The sequence below is a fragment of the Lontra canadensis genome, unplaced genomic scaffold, assembly GCF_010015895.1.
Source record: "Lontra canadensis isolate GAN:19392208 unplaced genomic scaffold, GSC_riverotter_1.0 scaffold39, whole genome shotgun sequence".
Classification (NCBI taxonomy): Eukaryota; Metazoa; Chordata; class Mammalia; order Carnivora; family Mustelidae; genus Lontra; species Lontra canadensis.
This window is the reverse complement of record NW_022631033.1, coordinates 15,478,575-15,501,551: the sequence shown is the minus strand read 5'-3', so window position 1 is coordinate 15,501,551 and position 22,977 is coordinate 15,478,575. Positions and strand designations below refer to the sequence as shown.

Here is a 22,977-nt window from a genome sequence, read left to right as displayed (position 1 = left end):
ACTTGAACAAGGTTTCTTCTCTACCCTAAACCACCTCGCCAATCTGAAGCAATGGAATATTATAGAAACAGCTGCAGACTAGAAGTTAGGGTCTCTAACTTCTCCAGATAGCCATTTCCTCATGGGTAAAGTCAGCTGGCTGTACCAGCAGGATAACTTCCCATGCACTGATTCTTCCTTATATCCAATCAGTCAGCAAGTAGGCTATTTTCCTTCATAGTCTTCCTGTCAATCCTGTCCTCGCACTACCATTATCCAGGTCCCAGACTAGAATACCTCATTCCCAGACATTGCATCACCCTGACAGTCAGAATACTCCAAAAATACTTTAAAAGACTTCATAAATAGGGGCTCCTGGATGGCTCGCTCCGTTGAGCATCTGGCTCTTGGTTTCAGCTCACACTATGATCTAGGGGTCATGGGGCTGTGGAATTGAGTCCCAGTTCAAGCTCCATGCCCAGGATGGAGTTTGCTTGAAATTCTCTCTCCCTCTGCCCCTTCCCCCACTTGTACTCTGTCCCTCAAAAGAAATGAAATCTACTTCATACACAACTTTCATTTTTCTATTTCCATTTATATGTGATTGTGCATTATATGGTTTCTCTAACCTTGTTAGAGCTATAATGTGCAATGGCACTACACGGAAATATTTTCTTTATTATAGAAATAGGAACATAAATAGATTTGAATCATTAACTATAACCTGAATACAATTAAGGAGAAAATTTTTAATTACTTATAAAAAATAAACTGTTATAAGATTTAGAAGATCTAATAACTCAAATAACATAAAAATATTGAACACCCTATTTAAACAGAATTAATCAATAAAAATATAATGTAAATATTCTATCAAACCATTCTAGTGATACACAAACTAACATGGAAAGATAATTATAAAAATCTTTGTTTTGGTCACACTCACTTCCTCACTATTATATGTTACCTGCAGGTACATGAAGTGTGAGAGTTTGCTTTGTGAAGCAATACCAGAGCTGGTTCTCCCTACTCAGTTCTCCAGCACGTGTCCTCTGAGCCCAGTGTGAAGTCCCCTTTGAATGGAGACCACTTCGCCCAAACTCTAACCCTATAAAGTTGTCTCAAGCTAGTTTTGCATACACAAGAAGCAGAGTCCTAGACTCTGAGAAAGAAATTCTCTGGCTCAAAGCCAAACCAGATAAACCAGAAGGACCAATTAGAAATTAGAATAAACTTAAAAACAGAAATACATTTGATCAAAAAGCTTTTATAAAATAACACTTTACTTATTATTCGAGTTCAACTCTACTAAGCATTTGCCTGCCAGAGACGAGCCTAGATATTTGAACACGCTGCTTCATTTAGTTATTGAAAGTGCTTAAAAACTCCAAGAAATTCCTGATTAGGTCCTATAGTGTCCAATATGGCAGCCACTCACTTAAATTAGTTTTGCCACGAGCTGAATTTTTAGTCTCTACCTTCTCATTCCTTTTTTTTAGACAGTTTTACTGAGATATAACTCACACACTCTAAACTTCACCCATTTGGGGCACCTGGGTGGCTCAGAGGTAAGCCTCTACCTTCAGCTCAGGTCATGATCCCAGGGTCCTGGGATCGAGTTCCACATTGGGCTCTCTGCTCAGCGGGGAGTCAGCTTCCCCCTCTCTCTCTGCCTGCCTCTCTGCCTACTTGTGATCTCTTTCTGTGTGTCAAATAAATAAAATAAAATCTTTATTAAGAAAATAAATAAGAATAAAATTCACCCACTTACCACACACAGTTCAGTGGTTTTTAGTATATTCAGTGTCATATAACCATCACCACAATCTGAATGTAAAAGAATATTTGCATCACCCCCAAAAGAAAACTTGTACCCACCAGCCCTCATACTCACTTCCCATGCCAATATCTATGCTGATGGTCCCAAGTAACCAATAATCTACTTTCTGTCAGTATAGATCTGCCTATTCTGGGCATTTCATATGAAGGGAATCACACAGTATGTGGCCTTTTATAACTGGTTTCTTTCACTTATCAAAATGTTTTCAGGTTTATTCAGGCTGTAGCATGTATAATACATATTTTACAAATCAATCCCTTTTACTGCTGAATGATATTCCATTGTACGGATATACTATATTTTGTTCATGGTTATTGGGTTATTTCTACTTTTTGGCTATTATGAATAATGCCACTACAAACATTCAAGCACAGGTTTTTCTGTGGGTGTATGTTTTCATTTCTCTTAGATATATACTTAGGAATGGAAACTCTAGGTCTCATGGTAATTCTATGTTTAACATTTTGGAGAACTGCCAGACTGTTTTCCATCTCCTCCACCAACGTATACAAGTTCCAATTTCCTCACATCCTTACCAACACATAGTACCAGCTTGTTTTTTTTAGCCATTCTACCGAGTGTAAACTGATTATCTCATATTAGTTCTAATTTGCATTTCCCTAGTATAGAATGAAGTAGGGCATATTTTCATGTGCTTATTAGCCATTTGCATAGGTTCTTCAGGGAAATGTCTATGCAAATCCTCGGCCCATTTTTCAATTACACTGTCTTCTGGTTATGGAATTGTAGGAGCTCCTTATATATTCTGGATACAATCAGATATAGGATTTGCAAATATATTCCTTCATTCTGTAGGTTGTCTTTTTACTTTCTTGTGATACAACACAGGTTTTTAATTTCTAATGCAATCCAATTTACCTCCTTTCTCCCCCTACTATGCTTCCCTTCATTCTTATACAGACCCACACATTTTGTCAGAGTGTGGATTCCACAGAAATTGTCTTTGTTCTGGACATGAAGACACACTGTGGCTGAAATCACCTAATGGTTTCAACTATCCTAGATTTTGCTGTGATTTTATTTCTTACTTCGAACCCTACTATAGACTTTAAAATAGACTAATTTTTTTTAAGATTTATTTATTTATCTTAGAGAGAGAGAAAGAAAGGATGGGGCAGAGGGAGGGAGAGAGAGAATCTCAAGCAGACTCCCTGCTCAGCATGGAGCCCGATGCGAGGCTTGATCTCAGGACCCTGAGATCATGACCTGAGCTGAAATTAAGAGTCAGATGCCCAACCGACTGAGCCACCCAGGTGTCCCAAGAGACTAATTTAGAAAAGTTAATTACAGTACCAGAATTAACCCAAAAGAAGAGTAATGAAGCACATCTTAATGTGGTCAGAGAGCTTACTAAAAATAAATGTTTCTAGCATTTTCACAAAAATGTCACTACAATGCTATCTTTAACATATCAGTTATATCACTGTTGGTTGAACTATATCCCCCAAAAAGATATCTTGAAGTCCTAAACCCTGGTACCCATGAATGTGACCTTATTTGGAAATATGGTCTTTGCAGATGTACTAAGTTTAGATGAGCTCATTTTAATTAAGGTGGGTCTTAATCCAATATGACTGGTATCTGTATAAGAAAAAAGAGATAACAACTCAAGGAAAATGCCACATAATAATGATAGAGGCAGGGACTGGAGTGACATGTGTTCAAGACCAAGGACTGCTGACAACACCAAGAGCTAAGAGAATGGTGTGGAAGAGAGTCTTCCTTAGAGCACTCAGAGAGAACATGGCCCTGCTAATACCTTGGCTTGGGACTTCAAGCCTCCAGAACCGTGACAGAATGCATTTTTATTTTTTAAGCCACCCAGTTTGTGGTACTTTGTTATGGCTGTCCTAGGAAACTAATACATATAATAAACTGAATACTTAAGTTATAATCAAAATTCAACCAGAAGAAGTCAAATTAAGAATACATTCTTAGGGATGCCTGGGTGGCTCAGTGAGCTAAAGCCTCTGCCTTCGGTTTAGGTCATGATCCCAGGGTCCTGGGACTGAGCCCCGCATCGGGTTCTCTGCTCAGCAGGGAGCCTGCTACCCCCTCTCTCTCTGCCTTCCTCTCTCCCTACTTGTGATCTCTCTCTCTGCATCAAATAAATAAATAAAATCTTTAAAAAAAGAAAAAAGAATACATTCTTAGCAATGAATTTGTCCTTATATACCTAAAATGTGCATACATTCTCATGTTAAATGTTCATGTTAAACACTAAGTAATAAAAGACTAATGTTGACAGTTGATCTTTGCAAAAAGAAGACTAAAATCCATTTGAGTATTACACTCTGTGGACATGATGATAATCACTCTTAAACAGTGACCTCAGAGAAGTAAACTGGTCTCCTCTGTTTTCTGTCCCAAGGCAAAATAGCTCAAAGGCCCCAAATGAACTCAGCCTGTCTGCCTTTTTCCCAATGCTTGATAGAAGGAAGCCAGAATACCCAAGACAGTTGAGAGCAGCTCAAATGGCAAATAGAAGCATGAAAGTAAGAATGTCACTGACAATGTTTGACAACATTGTATGGGCCCCCTCCCACACTCAAATTCACGAAGTCCTAACCCCCAGGGCCTCAGAATGACCATATTTGGAGACAGTGTCTTTACAGTGGTGATTAAGTGAAAATGGGGCCCTTAGTGTTGACCCTCATCCAGTAAAGCTAGTGTCCTTTCAAGAACAGGAAATTCAGACAAAGACAAGGGCAGAGGGAAGACAAAGTGAAGACAGAGAGAGAAGGCCAACTAGAAGCCAAGAAGTAAGGCTGAAACAGACCCTTCCCTCACAGTCCTCAGGAAGGACCAACATTTGCAGACCCTAGCGACACCTTGATCTTGGACTTCCAGGCTCCAGAACTGTGAGAAAATAAAGCTCAGTTGCCTAAGACACTTGGTCTATGCTACTTTGTTACGGCAGCCCTAGTAAACTGTTGTAAACTTCCTTCCTCATGCTGACTAAAAGCCAAAGTCCCAGCAGTACCAGTAAGGCCCTTCAGAATGGGATCCTGTGCCAACTCTGATCTCCCCCATTTCACCCCTTTCAGCCACACAGGCAACTCAAACAAGCCCTGCATGCTTCTGCCTCAGAGTTTTGCACCTGTCCTTCCACAGATACCCACGGGTCCCCAGGTCTTTGTGCCAAGGTCACCACATAGGTGAGGTCTTCCCCAACAACCCTATCTGAATACTAATCTTCCTCCCTCTCCAGCTGGGCCAGGATTCCCTTCCATACATCCCATCTCACAGCTTTGTTTTTCTCCAGGGCATGTTTCACTGTCTAAAACACCGTTTATTTGATGTGCTCATTGTCTGATTGCCTCCCAGTCTCAATTTAGGGCTTGATGAATGCAGAGATTTTGTTTTGTCCATTACTAGATCGTCATCGCCTCACTGGTATTCAGTAAACTTTTTTTGAATGAACAAATTTGTACAATCTTCCTTACTGGGCAGAGATTAAGAATTAGTGCTTCTTCCTAGTCTATACCTTCATCTCTTTTTACCTTGGTCAGTGACTCAGACACAAGTAATAGACCTCAGGCCAAGCTTCCTCTTGCCTTTGTGACACTCAGAAACTCAGAAACCTGGGAGCACATTGTAAGGCTCTGGCCCAACTCGTCCTTCTAACACTCTGCTCCCTGATGGGACTTGAGTGGGCCTGCAGATTTTCATGGAAAGGCCAGCCTACAAAGTCAGGGGTGTTTGCTGCCTCTCAGCCACGAATCAAGATCTGCACTCTAAATAATGACATGACCTTCAACTTCATATATGACAGTGGATACACTAGCCCCAGGCTAACTTTAAGGGAGTTGAGAGCCAGCTTTATACCTTAATTATTCCTATCATGCTGGGGTGAAAATCTCATCTGAAAAGAAACAAATGGGAAAACAAATAACTTTTTTTTTTTTAATGTAGAAGGAGGAGAGAAGCTATTTACAATACAAATCTTAACTAAAGGAAAAGATTAAGGAAATTATGAAACATAAACTCACTGGAGTCATTTAAATAACTACCATTATGTTTCAAGTTAGAAATATTCATGAATATTAAGATTAAATTTTAATGAGAAAAAACTGTAAAATTATGCTTACTTTAAAAACAGAAGCACTCTATAACCAATGATTTCAGTCTTTGAAAAATTATGATGACAGATGAATAAAGTTCAAAGAAACATAGAAATACAAACAGGGGTTTTTGTTACCATGAAGTTATATTTACTTTCTCTAATGCTGCTGATATACTATTATTTTAATAAATTGAAAATACCTAAATATAAGCCAGAAGAATGCTCATACTTGTCAACATTCTGACAAAAGAAAAGTCTGGGGTAGACCGAAAACTTTTAGAATATATAACTGAAGAAAACAAACTGGTTCTTACCCTTGTGCCTCTTCAGCTGGGGAAAGCTGCTAATTGTAGTTGCTTGGATTATTTCTACTACAATTTGATACCTGATATTTAAAAAGAGAGAAAAAGAAAAGATCGAATATTTAGAAAATACTGTTTTCAGAGATAACTTTTAGACTTATTTTGTACTAATCAAAACACAGGGCTCTCACGTGCGCAAAAATAAACTCTAAAAAAATAGTTCCTATTCATCTACTATTTTATATTGCTGTTTTAAAGAGTCCCATTTCCACAAGGAGTGTTGTGCTCTTAAGAAATGGTATGTCCGGTCCTTTCAGGACTAACACTTCTCCAAGAAATAACACTCCTGAGCATAAGATAAAACTGTGGCTTTGTCTATAAGAAAAATATGCTATTTTTTTTTCTCACCAACTAAATCATGAGCCTCTTGAAGAGAGGGATTGTGTCTTGTATTCTCCTACAGATCCTAGCTTGACACTAAACATATGACAGGCACTCAGTAAATATTAGCGAATATTATAGACTGAATGTTTTATTCCCCCAAAATTCATACATTGCAGCTTAATTCCCAATGTGATGGTATTTGGACCTGGGATCTTCGGAAGGTGATTAGCCCTTGTGGGTGGTGCCCTCACAAATGAGAGGAATGCCTTTATAAAACAGACCCTAGAGGGGTGCCTGGATGGCTCAGTCAGTTAAGTGTCTGCCTTCAGCTCAGGTCATGATCTCAGGGTCCTAGGATCAAGCCTCCCATTGTGCTCCCTGCTCAGTGGGAAATCAGTCAGCTTCTCCCTCTGCCTCTCCCACTGGTTTGTGTACTCTCTCTCTCTCAAACCTTAAATAAGATCTTAATAAATAAAAATTAAATCTTAAAAAAAAAAAATAGACCCCAGAAAGCCCTTCCCATTTTGTGATGTCACAGTGAGAAGGAGGCTCAATGTTCAACCCCTTGATCTTGGACTTCTCAGCCTCTAGAAATGTGTGAAATAAATGTCCATTGTTTAAGCCAACCAGACTGTGATATTTTTGTTATACCAGCCCAAACTAAGGCAAGAAGTTACATTAATATACAACACCTGTAAAACTAAACAGGTACAAATAATATTCTGAACAATCTGTTCTTCTTATATTCTTGGTGAATCATCCTCTGGAACAAATGAGTCATCAATGGTACTGAAGAAACGCACGCTATTTGAGTGAAGAGTTAAATTTCTTAAATGAGTGCATAAAATTATTATGAAATATCAGCTAACATTAACACAGAGTCCTCTCACTCAATACCAAGTACCTGTCTAGATACTCTCTCTCATTTAATCCTCAGAATAAGTATTGCAATTATCCCCACACCACAGAGGAAGAAGTTGTTCAGGTGGACTAAGAAATCTATACCAGGTCTCATTGCTTTTAAGTACTAGAGCCAAAATGATAACCTGGGGCTGCTGATTCTAAAGTTCATGCTCTTGACCACTTTCCCGCTACTCTAAAATTCAATATGGTGGGTTTTTTTTTTAAAGATTTTTATTTATTTATTTGACAGACAGATCACAAGTAGGCAGAGAGGCAGGCAGAGAGAGAGAGGAGGAAGCAGGCTCCCCGCTGAGCAGAGAGCCCGATGCGGGACTCGATCACAGGACTCTGGGATCATGACCTGAGCAGAAGGCAGAGGCTTTAAACCACTGACCCACCCAGGTGCCCCTAAAATTCAATATGGTTTAATGTTTATCTTGTCTCAGGCCTTTTCAAGGATACAAGCATGGCCAATGCCAGATAATCTTTGCAGGCTCACTGCCTTCTATATCCCTCCTGGATACCATTTTCCTGCCAAACCAGACTGCATGCAATACTCCAGCACATACTCCGCTCTTTCCTGACCACCAGCCTTTGCTCTGTTTCTTCTCCGTTTTGCACACAACCTCTCTCCCTTATCTGCTGAAATCCTATCTGTTCCTAAATAGCAGTTCAGAGCATTCTTCTCTCAGGGTTCTCTCTTCTACAGAACAAAGTATTTGCTCCTACCCATTTCTTTAGCAATTTGCCCTCCACTTCTGATCTTAATATCTTACTTCCAGTTTAGCAATTTATACCCACATTGGTCTCCTATGCTGGACTACTAACACCTTGACAGCAGGGGAATAAATCCAAGGACCCACAACCAACTCATCTTTATGTATACCAAACCCTTCTCACAGTGCTTTGCACGTAACAGACATTTGAAGATGATTATTGAATTTGTAAAATTCATCTTCACTTGATACCAAAGACGATGTGGGAAGTGAGTGACTTTCATTCTCAATAAAAGCTCACAACATACAGTTGACCCTTGACCAACATAGGTTTGAATTATGTGGGCCCACGTATATGCAGATTTTTTTGATACAGTACAGTAATATAAATGTATTTTCTTTTCCTTATGATTTTCTTAACATTTTCTTTTCTCTAGCTTATTATGAGAAAATAGTACATGATACATATCACATATAAAACATGTTGATTGACTGTATATGCTATTGGTAAGGCTGCCAGTCAATAGTAGGCTATTAGTAGTAAAGTGTTAGGGGAGTTCAAATTTATATGTGGACTTCTGACTGCACGAGGGATTAGCATCCCAACCCTATGTTTTTCAGCGGTCAGCTGTACATCCAAATGCTGGTGGCTATCCTTGATGGCACAGGCCTCCTAGTCCTCCAGGAGCCAGCTCCCTGGGGATAGAAGCACTCACTCAGCTTTCTTCACCAGAGGAGCACATGGCCTTGCTGGTGCTGAGTCTGGTTCAAGAATCTGAAGGACTGATATTTGTGAACATCCTCTTGATCACAATTGCACAAGTGTAATATGTATTTTTCCAATGTAAACTCTAATATTGACAAGAATTTGGCTCTTTTCCAGCTACGGTGAGATCTCACCCCCAGTATCTCTTATCCCAGGGACAAGAAAATGGTCACATGAAGACAGCCACCTCTTAGCTGAGTTACCACCTCAACTCTCTTTGGCTTTGAACACTCAGCTACATTAATAAAGACTCAGAGCACGTTTGTATTTTTGAAGTCTTCCCACCATCTCAAACTCACCTGAAATGCCACAAAATTGGTTTTCAAAATAATCCCCTTAGAAATATATACATTTATTGCCTTTTACTGTCAATTGTTCAGAACAACTTTGGAATTCTATTAGAATTAACTTCTAAGTTATTTATACACACACACACACACACACACACACACATTAGTCTCCTCATTTCATTACACACATCTTACACATTTTTTTAAAATTACTATTTTAGAGCTGTCTTGGATGTGCATATGCTGGAATGTCTTAGTAGAGTCAAAAGCTGAATAAATCCTAGTCTCAGGTGTCTACAATATGGTGGATGATTTAAAATAGGTTTTATACTAAAAGTAGCAATTACAGGGGTGCCTGGGGGGCTCAGTCGGTTAGACGTCCCAGCTCTTGATTTTGGCTCAGGCCATGATCTCAAGGTCATAAGATCAAGCACCATGTCTGGGTCTATGCTCAGTGCAGAGTCTGCTTAAGATTTGCTCTCTCCCTCTGCCCTTCCTCCACCACACACACACTTTCTCTCTCTCTAAAAAATATATAAATAAAATAAAATTCGCAATGACATAAATTAGAATACCATATACATAAACATGTTTTTTAAAAATTTAAAACTTAAAAATAATGTTTTCAAGGTTGTTACAGGTTACTTTGTGCTAGCCTAGGGATAATATTTTCATTTAGAAGGACTTCGGTTACAACATTTGAAAAGAAATAAAGACATGGTGATTTCAGAGGGCTACACTAAAGCTGTTTCCAAGGTAAATATAGCAGAGTAGTTAAGCATACTAGCTCTGACACCAGGTGCCCTGTGTTCAAATCCTGCTTCCAACACTTACTGTGTCACCCTAAAAAAATTATTTAAGCTTTCTAAAACTCAAGAGAAAAGAGAGTAGTACTTTTTTGTAAAAAGAAGAGTAACAGTATTTTTCCTCATAGGATTGCCAAGAAGATTAAATGAGATAACACCTTTAAAATATTTGGAATAGTGCCCAAGCCACAGTGAGAGTTTAATAAATATTAACTATTATTTTTGTCCCTTAACACCACTGTTGGTTGACCCTTTAGATATGCAGTATTTAAGGAGATGATGTATGTGCGTGTTTGTAAAATATATATAAGAATTTTTAAAGTAGCCTTACTTTTTTCCTTATCATAAAAGTACCTCAGCCTAGTCAATTTAAGGCCACCAAGGTCACTGAAGTCCAACACAATCAGGTTTATTGACTCATTTCAGTAAGCATGAAGAAACATGGGTGTCTCCTCAAACCAAGGGAAAGATAGCTTCTATGGGATTCTGGGGAAGTACAGAGTGTAGATGAAATTTTAAATGAAGCAGCATGTTGACAGGTTCAAAGCAGAGCCGTGTAAATCGTCATTTCACACAGATCCAGAATCTCACTCTCCTGAAGACTATAAAGTTATAATAAACATGGAATGGTTAGCCCAGAAAACCCTTTATCTGTAGCTCTACACCTGACTTATAAACGAGGGTGCTTCTCTGTATCAAAGTGGCTGAAACCCTCCAGGCAAGAATAAGATGTGTCACTCTTACCAAAGTAATTTCAAATGGCAAAATCTAAGATTTTAGAGAGCAAAGTTTCTCACTGCATAAGAAAGCAGTAGTCATTCAAAGGAGGTTATCATTATGACACTTTCTAGCTGCTATGTATACCTGGGAAAAAAAATACTGTTTCCTGTTAATTTTGTAGCTGGAATCTGTTATTCCAACCTGATAAATGGCTGGGCAGATTTTACCTCCTCATGCTGAACCCATTTTTACTTTCTCTAAAGTAACATACATTCATTGAAGAAAATGGGAAAATATACAAAGCATGACATTCAAAGTCAATCACAATTAACATTTGGTAAGTATTTACAGACTTCTCTTCAAACAATTTTTTTTGTTTTGTTTTGTAAGACTGAATTTATGCTATAAAAGGCCCTAGAGCCTTTTCAAAATATACCATCTGCCAATATTGTTATATACTCTGATGCAACACCATTGTTAAGTGGCAGTCCACTGTACAGATGTGTCGACACTTTTTTTCCCTAAGCCCTAACTGTTAGGCATTCCGTTATTTCAAGCTTTTCTCTATTTCACATAAAACTGCAAGAAACTTTCTTGGAAAAATCTTTATCACACATTCATGATTTTTCCTTAAAATAAGTTCTTATAAAAAAATTAAAAAAAAGTTCTTATGAATAGTAACTGTATCAGAAAGAATGCACATTTTGTGACCTGCTTTCTGCATTATAAAACTGTGCTGCAGAAAGGCAATAATTCATACTCCTCCCAGTAGGACATGAGGTCGTCTGTCTTCCTATAGCCTTGCCAACCCTGGGTGTCAAATTTTTAATCTTCATCAATATCATGAACCAAGTAAAGTCTCTCATTTTAGTTTTTATGTCTGAAAAGAACAACAAGGTTCAGAGCTTTCTTCTCATGGGGTGTGTTTAATGGTATTAAGCAGGAAGTGCCAGGGAGCTGTAGCACAAACTGGGGAAGTATTTTCAGTCAGGACTCAGAGCAGTCAAAGGCTCTTGCCTCTAATGGCACTTTTAAACCGGTTTCCCATTTTTCTAGTGTGTAGAAGGCAGCTGATTCCAACAGAAAGACTAGGGTATGCTTCCTAAGCTTTTTCCATTTGTGGCACACATAGCAAATGATAATATTTGAATAGAACGCCAAGGTCATCAGCCATCCCAGACCCTACCCAACAACCTGGAGGGCTGAGGAAACCTTTATCTCCATACACCAATACACTATATTTGAGTCACATCAGTTAAAAAATTCTGGCCCAGAGCAGCCTGATGTATCCAGAATTTATGTAAACACACGTACACAATTCATGTTATATATATATATATATATATATATATATATATACACACACACACACACACACACACACAGAAAATAACCTGGAAAATATCAAGTATTGTCATGTGTTTGCAATGTGGCTTATTTTTCTTCATCTGGTTTGTATTTTTAAATTTCCTAAAATAACATGTTACCATATATTCATTTTCTAGTTCCCAGAAGTCTATGGAAATTACATGTTACAAAAGCAACTAGCTGATGTCCTTCAGTTAACCTCAAGGATGCTAAAATTTTTCTCTCTGCTACCTGTACCTCATTTCGACTAGTGCTTCTCATATTTTTTATATCAGCTATTAATATCACCATAAACTATTTATAGACCAATGTATAGCACCACTGCTGTTATATTCCATTCTCAATTCTTGCCTGAAGCATTTTCATTCAGAATGCTTACTGAATATCATCTTTAGTTGCCTAGTTTTATGTTCTGTACTGAAAATGTCCTAATGACTTTCTTCTACACTTTGAAGTTTTTCTGACATGAGAGATTGTATTGCCTCATCTCCTCCATTAAGCCTATTCAAGTTAGGATCTGAGAATTCTGTTGCCTTCTCCTGCTCACGGTTATATTTTTAGCTCTTTATTGGGAGCCTAGCAGGTCTGTCCTCAGAACTGTGCTGATGCATTAATCTCATTTAAGTATCACAACAGTCCCATGAAATAGGAACTCCTTTCTCCATTTCACAGTTAAAACTGAGGCTCAGAGTATACATGACTTGCCAAGGCCACACTGCCTATAAGAAAGGAAGCCAAGCGCAAGCCAAGTCTGCAAAAATTCAGGCCTGACTCGAGCCCATGTCTGTGGGTAGAGTCTATGTTAGATCTGGACTGGTTGGTATAGGTTAATTTTTGTGTTATTAACCCTCATCTACCTCAAGAAGAACTGCATTTCTGTCCAGTGCAGGGTCATCAAAAGACAGAGCGTGCATGGCCACTACTCAGCAACGTGCCGGAGCTATCTCACAAGGCCTGTGTTGGCGTGTGTGAGCTGCCTGTTAACATCTCAGGAATTAAAACCTACCATTACTAAAGTGAAACAAACTTGCGATTAAATCGTACTTCTTAAAAGGTGAAAATACTTAAAACTCATCATTTCCTAATAATTGTATTTTGCGATTATCTATGTTCCCGGCTATTCACGTCTACTGTATCAGCTCAGTGGAGACACTACGTATGAGAAGGTGTGCTGCAGCCAGTCTCTTTCCAACTTCCTACTCAGTGAGGTCATCCTGAAAGCTTAGTATTAACACCACAGAAACCAGCAAATGCTACAAGTCGGGGTTTCTGACCCCTCCCCCCAAAAGCCAGTTTTTAAAAATTACCAGCACACCCCTTTTATACTCTTCACTGCCATTCCTTCAGAGAACCTAGTGAATCATAAAATTCTCTACAGAGGAGAGAGCCAGCACCAGCACTTTTGTTTTGTTTTAAAGAAAAGAGCACTACCCATCCATCCCACCTCCTCCTTTTGATGTTTTGTTCAGAGTATCAGGGGCTCCATCCCCGGCCTCTCTCCAGCTCTCTCTCATCCTCTCCTCTAAGCCCTAGAGAAGGAAGAGGTCTTTCATCTGACCACAGAGGAGGAGGAACTGGGCATGTGAAGCACAGCCCTTCTGTTCTCCTCCTCTTCAGAGCATGTGTTCTCTGCCTCCAAGGCCAGCCAGCATGTGGACTCTGCACCTGTCAGAAAGATGGGGAGGGAGGGAGAATCAGGGACCAAGCCAGGTGGGAAAGAATGTCTGATTCTGAGACTCAGTTTTAGAGAGTCACTGTTTGCACATATAAACTACATTCTCCATCATCTATCAGTAATAAGAGCAAAGTTTTGGGCCTTCATTTGGCTTATTCCTTAGCCCTAACATGGTTCAGACTTAGGCTGGAGAGAGGAGCATTATTTATTGGGCCTCCTCAAACCCCCAAATAAAATGCTGCACTCTAGTGGGCCACAGGTAATTGATCAGTGCACACGATGAAATTAAATCTACTTGCAATCCTGGGCCTGAGATTGTAACAACGACAATAGTGGTAGCTAACAATTTGGAATATGCAGATCCTGGGCTGAGTGATTTATGTAAATGGACTCATGGTCCTCATGGTAATTCGGTGATTCATAAGATAGATACACCTTCTTCACAGTGCCTGTGTTTTCTAATTATAAGCTCATCATGAATTCTTTAATTTCAGAGAGATCATAAGCTTCTTTATCCCCAAATTTCCCCTTTTTAGATCAAATTTTCCATGCTGTCAATACTTATCTTTCCTCCTAAATGAAGATATCTTGTTTTCTCCCCTATGTTTAACTCCCACCTCTGTGCCCTCTGCTATTTCTCAGACATCAACAGAAGGAATTAAATTCTGAAGTCAATGTACTTTGACTTTTTATAAAACTGAAAGATGTTTTTGAATGTTTTCAATAAGCAGCCTTGCATTTTAATGTGTTTTTTTTTAACTAAATTTATATTCATTTATTCTTTTCATAAAAATTTGCCAGGCATCTCTTTGTTTTACACTTCATCATTTCTCATCTCCTCGCCCACCCACGTTAACCTTTCCCTCAGTTTATACGTGCTTACTGATTTCTGACATGGTGTAGCAATTTGTCTGAAGGGTATGCTCGATTTCTTTTTCCATGTTCCTCTATAACGTAATTCAACTTTAGTGCTCATGATTCATAATATCGCTTCAGAATCACTGGTCGAAGCACCAAACATTCAAATAATTTAAATTCTCCTACACAGAAGCATGCAATTTTAGGAATTTTAATATTTTTAGTGTATTAATCTTCATGTGCAAATGTACCTCTGAAACGCATCTCTGAAATTCAGAGATGAAATCCATCCCCTTAATATCTGAAGAAAAGCTACTTAGCAAACTTCCTCAGTAACCCATTCCACTGTTCATTATGACCCCTTAAATTAACCTATTCATTATGGCCATTCCCTCTTGCTTTATCCTAGTAAAACAGAAAACACATTGATCTCAGTACACACTCGATAAAAAAAGTTTCCTTCATTTCTCCAAGAGAAATAATACTAAGTCTTTTTAATTTTCAACCTTGTATTCATTATTAGAATTTCCTCTCTACTACTTTTAGATTCTCCATGTCACTCTTTAAGCAAGGGGTCAGAAATAAACAAATGCAGAACTAAAAAAATCTAATAAAGACTGGACTGGCAGCAGATGAAATTACAGCACTGACAGGTTGCCCCAATTTTCTTTGTTATGACTTGTTTCTCTGGCAGCCCATCCCTGTTTCACTAACAAATGATGGGACTTCTGGCGGTACTCATCTCCATGCAAGGATTAGTGCCTGCAAAGTCCCCTAGACAGTACAGACTGGTCACCACACTTGCAGGAAATTCCACAAGGTTGGGGTCGTGTGTCGATCCTCTTTTCTCCCCACCTGGCTAACTGGTTACCCACCTTCTCATGTGGGATTTCAAGTCAGACAGAGCTGAGTTCAAATCCCAGCTGTTCCTTATTAGCTAAGCGATCCAGGGCAAGTCACTTTACCTTTCTCAACTACATAATGAGAATAGTAATACTTAATTCATATAGTTGTTACAACAATCATATGGTAAGAACTTTACTTAATGCATATTAGATATTCAACATATGGTAGCTTGAAAACAAAGAAGTTTCCTCTTCTTGGGCATTTGCTTGGCATCTCTTTAACTTTGGCAAGTGTCCAGTCCAGGAAAGTAGTATTTGTCCAATGTCTGTGTGGAAGTAGCGCTATCCTGCCTTGCTATAAGTATACAAAAGGTAGCACCGGAGCAAAAACGACTATGTGCCCATTCTGTGTCTATGTTTCTTTTTTCCTTAGTAACAGAACTCTCATTTTTAACTGAACCTAAGTCTTCCCAGAAAAATTATATCTGACAGAAAAAATATAAGCAGAAATGTCATGTAGTAGCTTCTAGGAAGTTCTTTAAAAGACAGCCAATGAATGATCTTTGCCACCTTCTTTTCTTCCCTTCATTTGTGCGTCCTGGATTTAGGATCTGATGAATGGCAGTCTAGACTACACCCTGAACTCTGAGGACTCTGGAATATCCCTAGGATGGCAGAGCAGTGAGCCGGAAGGAGCCTGGGTCCCCGAGGAGGGTAGAGGCCTCCTACCAGTCTTCAAATGCCTGTTCCAGACTTCTTTTATAGAAGAAAGAAAAAGCCCTTGTACTTTGGCAAGTAATCATTATTCTGTGAGTTTTCTAGCCTCCTCATCTCAATCTAATCCTAATGTAAGTATCTCCAATCTTTTCATGGGACTCAAGCAATAGATTTTAATCAGGGGCAATTTTGTCCTCCAGAGGACATCTGGCAATGTCTGGGGGATGTTTCTGGTTGTCACAACGACAGGGTTGGTACTGGCATCCAGTGGGGGAGGCTAGTGATGTTAATATTCCACAATAAATAGAACCACCCCCACAACAAAGAATTATCTGGGCCCAAATGGCACTTTTGCAAAGGCTGAGAAACCTGGGGTTAAATACGTGTCTCAGGATCACCGGTGATAAGATGCCCTTTATTCATTACGATAAACAGGGTAGGAGAATGAGGTGTCTAGATTAATCAATATTCTCCTCAATAGTAACCATCCTCACAAACAGTGATAAACAGTTTTCAAAGACTTAGAATATAACAATTATAGGACACCTAGCCGAGACTTGAGATTGGTAGCAAGTGAAAGAATATCCCATTTAAAAGATATTCTCAATTCCAGTTGTACCTGGGGGGCGTTTAAAAACCACTGATGCCCAGGTTCTACCCTAGGCCAATCATGTAAAAATCCCTGGGGGTGAAGTGGAGGCAAGTACATTTCTCATGGAGGAGCAAAATCGCTTTCATAGAGCACTTTGTGCAAACACACTGAGGAATTACACAATGTAGGCAACAGGGGGTATTCCTGGGCCATGATCTGCATGCTCCCTCTAGGAGATTCTGTAAGGGCAGAACCTTTCTTTTATTTATTTTTTTTTTTTTAATAATTTTTTTTTTCAGCATAACAGTATTCCTTGTTTTTGCACCACACCCAGTGCTCCATGCAATCCGTGCCCTCTCCAATACCCACCACCTGGTTCCCCCAACCTCCCACCCCCCGCCCCTTCAAAACCCTCAGATTGTTTTTCAGAGTCCATAGTCTCTCATGGTTCACCTCCCCTTCCAATTTCCCCCAACTCCCTTCTCCTCTCTAACTCCCCTTGTCCTCCATGCTATTTGTTAGGCTCCACAAATAAGTGAAACCATATGATAATTGACTCTCTTTGCTTGACTTGTTTCACTCAGCATAATCTTTTCCAGTCCCATCCCTGTTGCTACAAAAGTTGGGTATTCATCCTTTCTGATGGAGGCATAATACTCCATAGTGTATACGGACCACATCTTCCTTCTCCATTCGTCCGTTGAAGGGCATCTTGGTTCTTTCCACAGTTTGGCGACCGTGGCCATTGCTGCTATAAACATTGGAGTACAGATGGCCCTTCTTTTCACTACATCTGTATCTTTGTGGTAAATACCCAGTAGTGCAATTGCAGGGTCATAGAGAAGCTCTATTTTTAATTTCTTGAGGAATCTCCACACCTTGCATTTCCGCTTTAATGTTTATTCCCACACCCTCTTTCTCTTCAAAATAAAGGAACACACAGCGCTTTCTCCAGTGTGGCTGTAATTGTCGGGTCTTACTAACGGATGCCCCTTTGCTCTGACCTCTGGTTTGCCTTCCTTGAGGGTGGTCATCACCCCACCACCCACACGGGTGGTGGGAATCTGTTCAGTTGTCCTTTAATACCTTGCATGAACAGGACATTTAGATTTCTGGCTCCTGTCTCATTAGCAGAGTGGATGACTTCCACGAGAAGATGCTGGAAAATTCAAAATGTTATACCAGTCCCACCACCACATCCTCACTTCGACACCTTGGATCCCAGAAAAGAAGAAAAAGGAAGTAGCTACAAAGGACAGTGAGATATCCGGCCATAATTTTTTTAAAAGCCTGGGTGATTCTAATATATAGTCAAGGTCAAAAACCACCGGTTTAGTGTACTCGGAGGGAGACTTTCTAGCTCCAGAATCGTATTGCCAAAGCAGCTCATGCTGACTCAGAAAAAAACAAACTATCACAGAACTACAAATATGACCTTCAAGGTTTCTTTGGTTTGGTTGTTTGTTTTTAATGCATTCCAACCCAGCAGAGTTTAATGACTTTATTTCTTTCAGAAAATAGGCACCTATCTCCCAAATATATATGAAATAAAAGTGGGTGGTTTCATCAACTGCTTAGTCTAAATAACACACATTCCCTGCCCTAGGCGGCCTATCTTAAAATCTTACTGAGAACAACATGAAGATAGCGACCTAAAATGCTAATAAAGCCAGACAGCAGAGCACTCTAATTGTACAAGAAAAACAAAATAGTTCAGACTATGATGGAAGAAACTGCTCCATTAGTATGAGGTGGCTGATAAGCTTCATCGATGTCTTAGACAGAAGTCTGACAAAAAGCAATTTTGCCTGTAAGCAGGCTGACCATTGAAGAGAGAGCAATTTTTCTTTATTTTTTCAGTGTTCCAAGATTCATTGTTTATGCACCACACCCAGTGCTCCCTGCAATACGTGTCCTCCTCAATACCTACCACCAGGCTCACCCATCCCCTCACCCCCTCCCTTCCAAAACCCTCAGTCAGTTTCTCAGAGTCCACAGTCTCTCATGGTTTGTCTCCCCCTCCAATCTACCCCAATTCACTTTTCCTTTCCTTCTCCTAATGTCTTCCATGTTATTCCTTATGTAGAGAGCAATTTTTCTATCAGATAAACAATAACCAGTAATCAGATAACTTATGCAGCATCACCTTTTTTGAGCAAAAAGATCAACCTCTACCACGGCAGAGTTGTTCCTGGTAGTCTTTCTAGTTCAATCCGGGCAAGAAGCAGAGAAGAAAGGTTAGCCCTCAGATTACCCTAAGATACAATGAGTAAGGACACTGTCCCCTGGATAAAAGATATACCAGTACTATAGCAAACAGAACTGCCTGGAATTTTATCTACAGCAAAGGCCAAGTAACTGTCTCATAGTCACAGGTTGGGGAGAGGTAATGCGGTATTTACAAGAGTATTCAGAAAGTAACTCTGGATGTGAACAGCTACCACTGAGAAAAATGGCCTTCACAGTATTCTCTCCCAAGGTTCTTTGCCAAGCTTTGAGGGGACTGTATGCTCTTCAGGATTACCATGATTCCATAGCAGATGCTGACTAACATATACGACTCCTTGTTGTAAGAGAAATTTGCAGCCCTTCAAAGGAAGTCATCAACATATTTCCCAAAATGTACATGAGAAACTGAAGGTCTACAAAGGGAGAGAGGTCAGAAAAATAGGTCATTGCAGTTGCACTCAGTCATTATATCAACTTAATTAAATCTGAAAATGTATTGTTTTCTAACAGAGTGGGCACTTTAAGAGTTTGATAATCTAATCCTCAAAGTACCTCCAAGTGTCCTCCCCATGGGTTCTATGAACACTGCTGGAAACAAAAGCCAGAAGTAAAAGACAAGACAGGAAAGAGAACAGGAACATATGCAACAGGAATATACATGGGATGGGTGGCAGGAAGAGATTAGGAACCTTCTGATAATACTACTGAAGATGTTCAACTGAAAGTCAAAATGGGGGTGCCTGGGTGGCTCAGTTGATTAAGAACCTGCCTTCAGTCAGGTCAGGATCTCGGGGTCCTGGGACCAAGCCCCATGTCAGGCTCCCTAGTCAGTGGAGAGTCTGCTTCTCACTCTTCCTCTCCCTCTGCTCCTCTCCCCCACTCATGCTCTCTCTCTGTCTTAAAGAAAATTTAAAAAAAAAAAAAAAGAAAGAAAACTCAAAAGGCATTCTTAAAAATGCAAACAACCCAATTATCCATTGGCTGACAAAAGAATAAACAAAATATGGTGTATTCATACAATGGAATATTATTCAGCCAAAAAAAGAAATGAAATATTGCTACATACCACAACATGGAAGACCCTTGAAAATATTATGCTGAATATAAGCCAGACACAAAAGGCCACATGTTACATGATTCCATTTATATGAAATGTCCATAATGGACAAATCCACAGAGACAGAAAGTCGATTAGTGGTTGCCAAGGGCTGGGTAGAGAAAGAATGGGGAGTGACTGCTAATGGGTACAGGGTTTCTTCTTAAAATGACAAAAATAATCTGGAATTAGAGGTAATGGTTGCCCAGTCTGAAGATACTACTGCCCCTTAGCCTTTCCATGCTCAACAGAGCGCCTGCTTCTCAGGACACCCAACGTGTTAGACTTCAGTGTTGCCCTATTTATGACAAGATGAAGTGATCTTACAGAAAGACTTAAGGGTTCAGACCATTTTTTATTTTCACCGTGTTTTAAAGGGGAAAATGTCACATCAGGACTCCTAGTGTTCATCTTTGGCCACTCAGGTGAAGGCAATCCAAAATGGCCCTACTGTGACAAAAGCAGGTTGTCCAGTCATCCTGGGGCTTTTGTTTCTAAAGGTCAATTCTTACCGAGTTTCTTCTTTACCTACTACATGACCAACTGCCAAAATTAAAATATCTATAGCATTTTGAATAGTCCTGAGCCTCTGACTAGTGCATTTTGAAAAAGATAAACCATTCATTCTAATCAAGATTCATTCATCTCATACTACAGAACTGTAGTATGCCTCAAAATAATGCCTTCTGATCACAAAATAGTATTTTGGTACCTTTTTGTTATACCACTGTCTGCGTCAACATATGTGCAGCGCTGGGATCTTTTGTTGATACACAAAACAGAACATTCACTCATAAGTCTGGAAGTAGAATGAGTACTGATTCAGTTAACTATCTGCCACTATTGATCCTAGATCCTTGAAGTTACCCAGTGATCCACTTCTAACTGTATTCTGAAAGACTGCCTAACAGGGAAAAGTCCTTAGGAAGGCAAGGCCTCCACAATCTATCCACAGTATATTGATAACAGTTATCCTGCTATCTGTTATACAGTTATATACTATTATAGAGTTACACAGTTATACTGTATATAACAGATACTACTGTTGTGAACAGTATCCGTTCACAAACAATGCATTAAGAGAAAACTATAATTTCACAGAGGGTAACCTTGGTCACACCACGGGCAGTGTATCCGGGAACAAAGGGTAAAGCAGCACCCAGGTAGAGCAAAACTGAGTATCGGTTTGTACAGCATCTCTAGAACCAGCACTTGGTGTGTGTGTATGTTGGCAGTTTTAAGGAAAAGAGGAGGCAACAAGGGTGTCCTGTCCTTGTGAGCTCTTTCACGTTCCATAGAATGACACTTTAAACTCCTTTTAAATTTCAAAGAAAGTCATGATAAGGATGACCTTCAAGTGTGTATAACCTGTATACTCCAGATAACAAATCTGGAATATTCACCCTTGCCTTCTTTATTAGCTCAAGGGTCACAATAATCAAAAATGAATTTCTAGTTTCAGACAGAAATGATTATAAATCTCTAATAAATGAGTACCACATAGCTTTTCAAGACTATGCATGGAAAGAAAAGCATAAACAAATCTCCAGAGATTACATCCTTTAAGAATTAAATGATCTGTAAACACAATCATACAACTGAAGCCATCACTATACATTTGCAGGACCTAGATTAATACAGGACACAGTGTACAAGAACATGGTACCCTCTATAAACGTACACCTCTTATAAGAGTGTATTATTCAGATTAGAAGACTAAGCAGCACAACTCACCTTAATGGTGACCCAAATCTAAAATCCTTGAAGAGTTCAAAGACTATTTCAGCTAATATTTTATTTTCCATCTATGATTCATCAAAATTACTTATCAGAGACAAAACGGACATACTGGAGTTGCCTTTCTTCCCCATGTATTATGTTTGGGGACACTAAAACAGAAGAACTACAGAAACAGAAGCCTAGAAAAGCTACAAATTATATATTGCTATATAATCATAGTGTTTATGCATATACTATGGCAATAAAAAATAAATATACAAAAACAGACACACTCACCCCTAAGATATCTCAAGTACAACAAGGAAGATTCAATGCCCCTATCAAAGAGACTCCCAGGGTATATTTCAAATGTGTTTCCTCAAAATATTTAGTCAAGAACCCATGATTCCCAAACCTGGGCCTGCATTTTCTAAGAAAAATTAAAATCAATGCAATATTCCATTATGTAATTTTAAAAACACATCATCTCCTTCCCCATTTTTTCTAAGTAAATTTCTGAGCAGCTAAGTAGTTACTCTTACAACTAAACAGCTTGCAATCTATTATAACCTAATTACTTGAAAAACAGGATACTTGGGGGAAAAAAAAAACTAATTCCTCTGCTAAAGGAGAAGCTGGATAAATTTAGTTGTCACTGAGTAGTAAGATTTATGGACTTCCTTTATTTCTGCCTCCCTGACAACCACATTTTTTTGGTACCTAACTAGGCAGAGGATGATAATAAGTAGCTACTGTCATGCTATAATTAAAGATCAAATACCTTAGCTGCTTCAAGAACTCAACATCAGAGTTGCTATTAATAAGCTTGATGAACTCTTCATAAGAAGGAGCATAGGTGTAGGCTCTCTTGTGATGTTCATTCATCTGTTCTCTGCGCTCCAGCTGGGCAAGTAGCATCTGGTTAATGTAATCTGGATTACTAAGTAAATCCACTACTGGCTTCAAGACTGTGGGAAGAAGAAAGCAACACTGGAAAAGGTATGTTTCTTTGAAGGAACTGTTTTTCATTTACAGAACTGAAACCACTTCTTGTAAATGTTTTTAAACTACCCAAATGGGGACAA

At 39.2% G+C, this 22,977-nt stretch overlaps 1 protein-coding gene across 3 annotated transcripts in view; it reads right to left on the bottom strand.

The window, feature by feature from the left end:
* The window catches only part of SNX25 (sorting nexin 25), a 121,887-nt gene that overhangs the window by 52,920 nt on the left and 45,990 nt on the right, over window positions 1-22,977 (bottom strand). For all 3 annotated transcript variants that reach the window (XM_032869905.1, XM_032869906.1, XM_032869907.1), the window contains exons 5-6: window positions 22,674-22,860; window positions 6,221-6,291 (exon numbers count right to left, since the gene is read on the bottom strand). In XM_032869905.1, coding sequence (XP_032725796.1) covers window positions 6,221-6,291; window positions 22,674-22,860 — 258 coding nt within the window. The remainder of the gene's footprint in view (window positions 1-6,220; window positions 6,292-22,673; window positions 22,861-22,977) is intronic.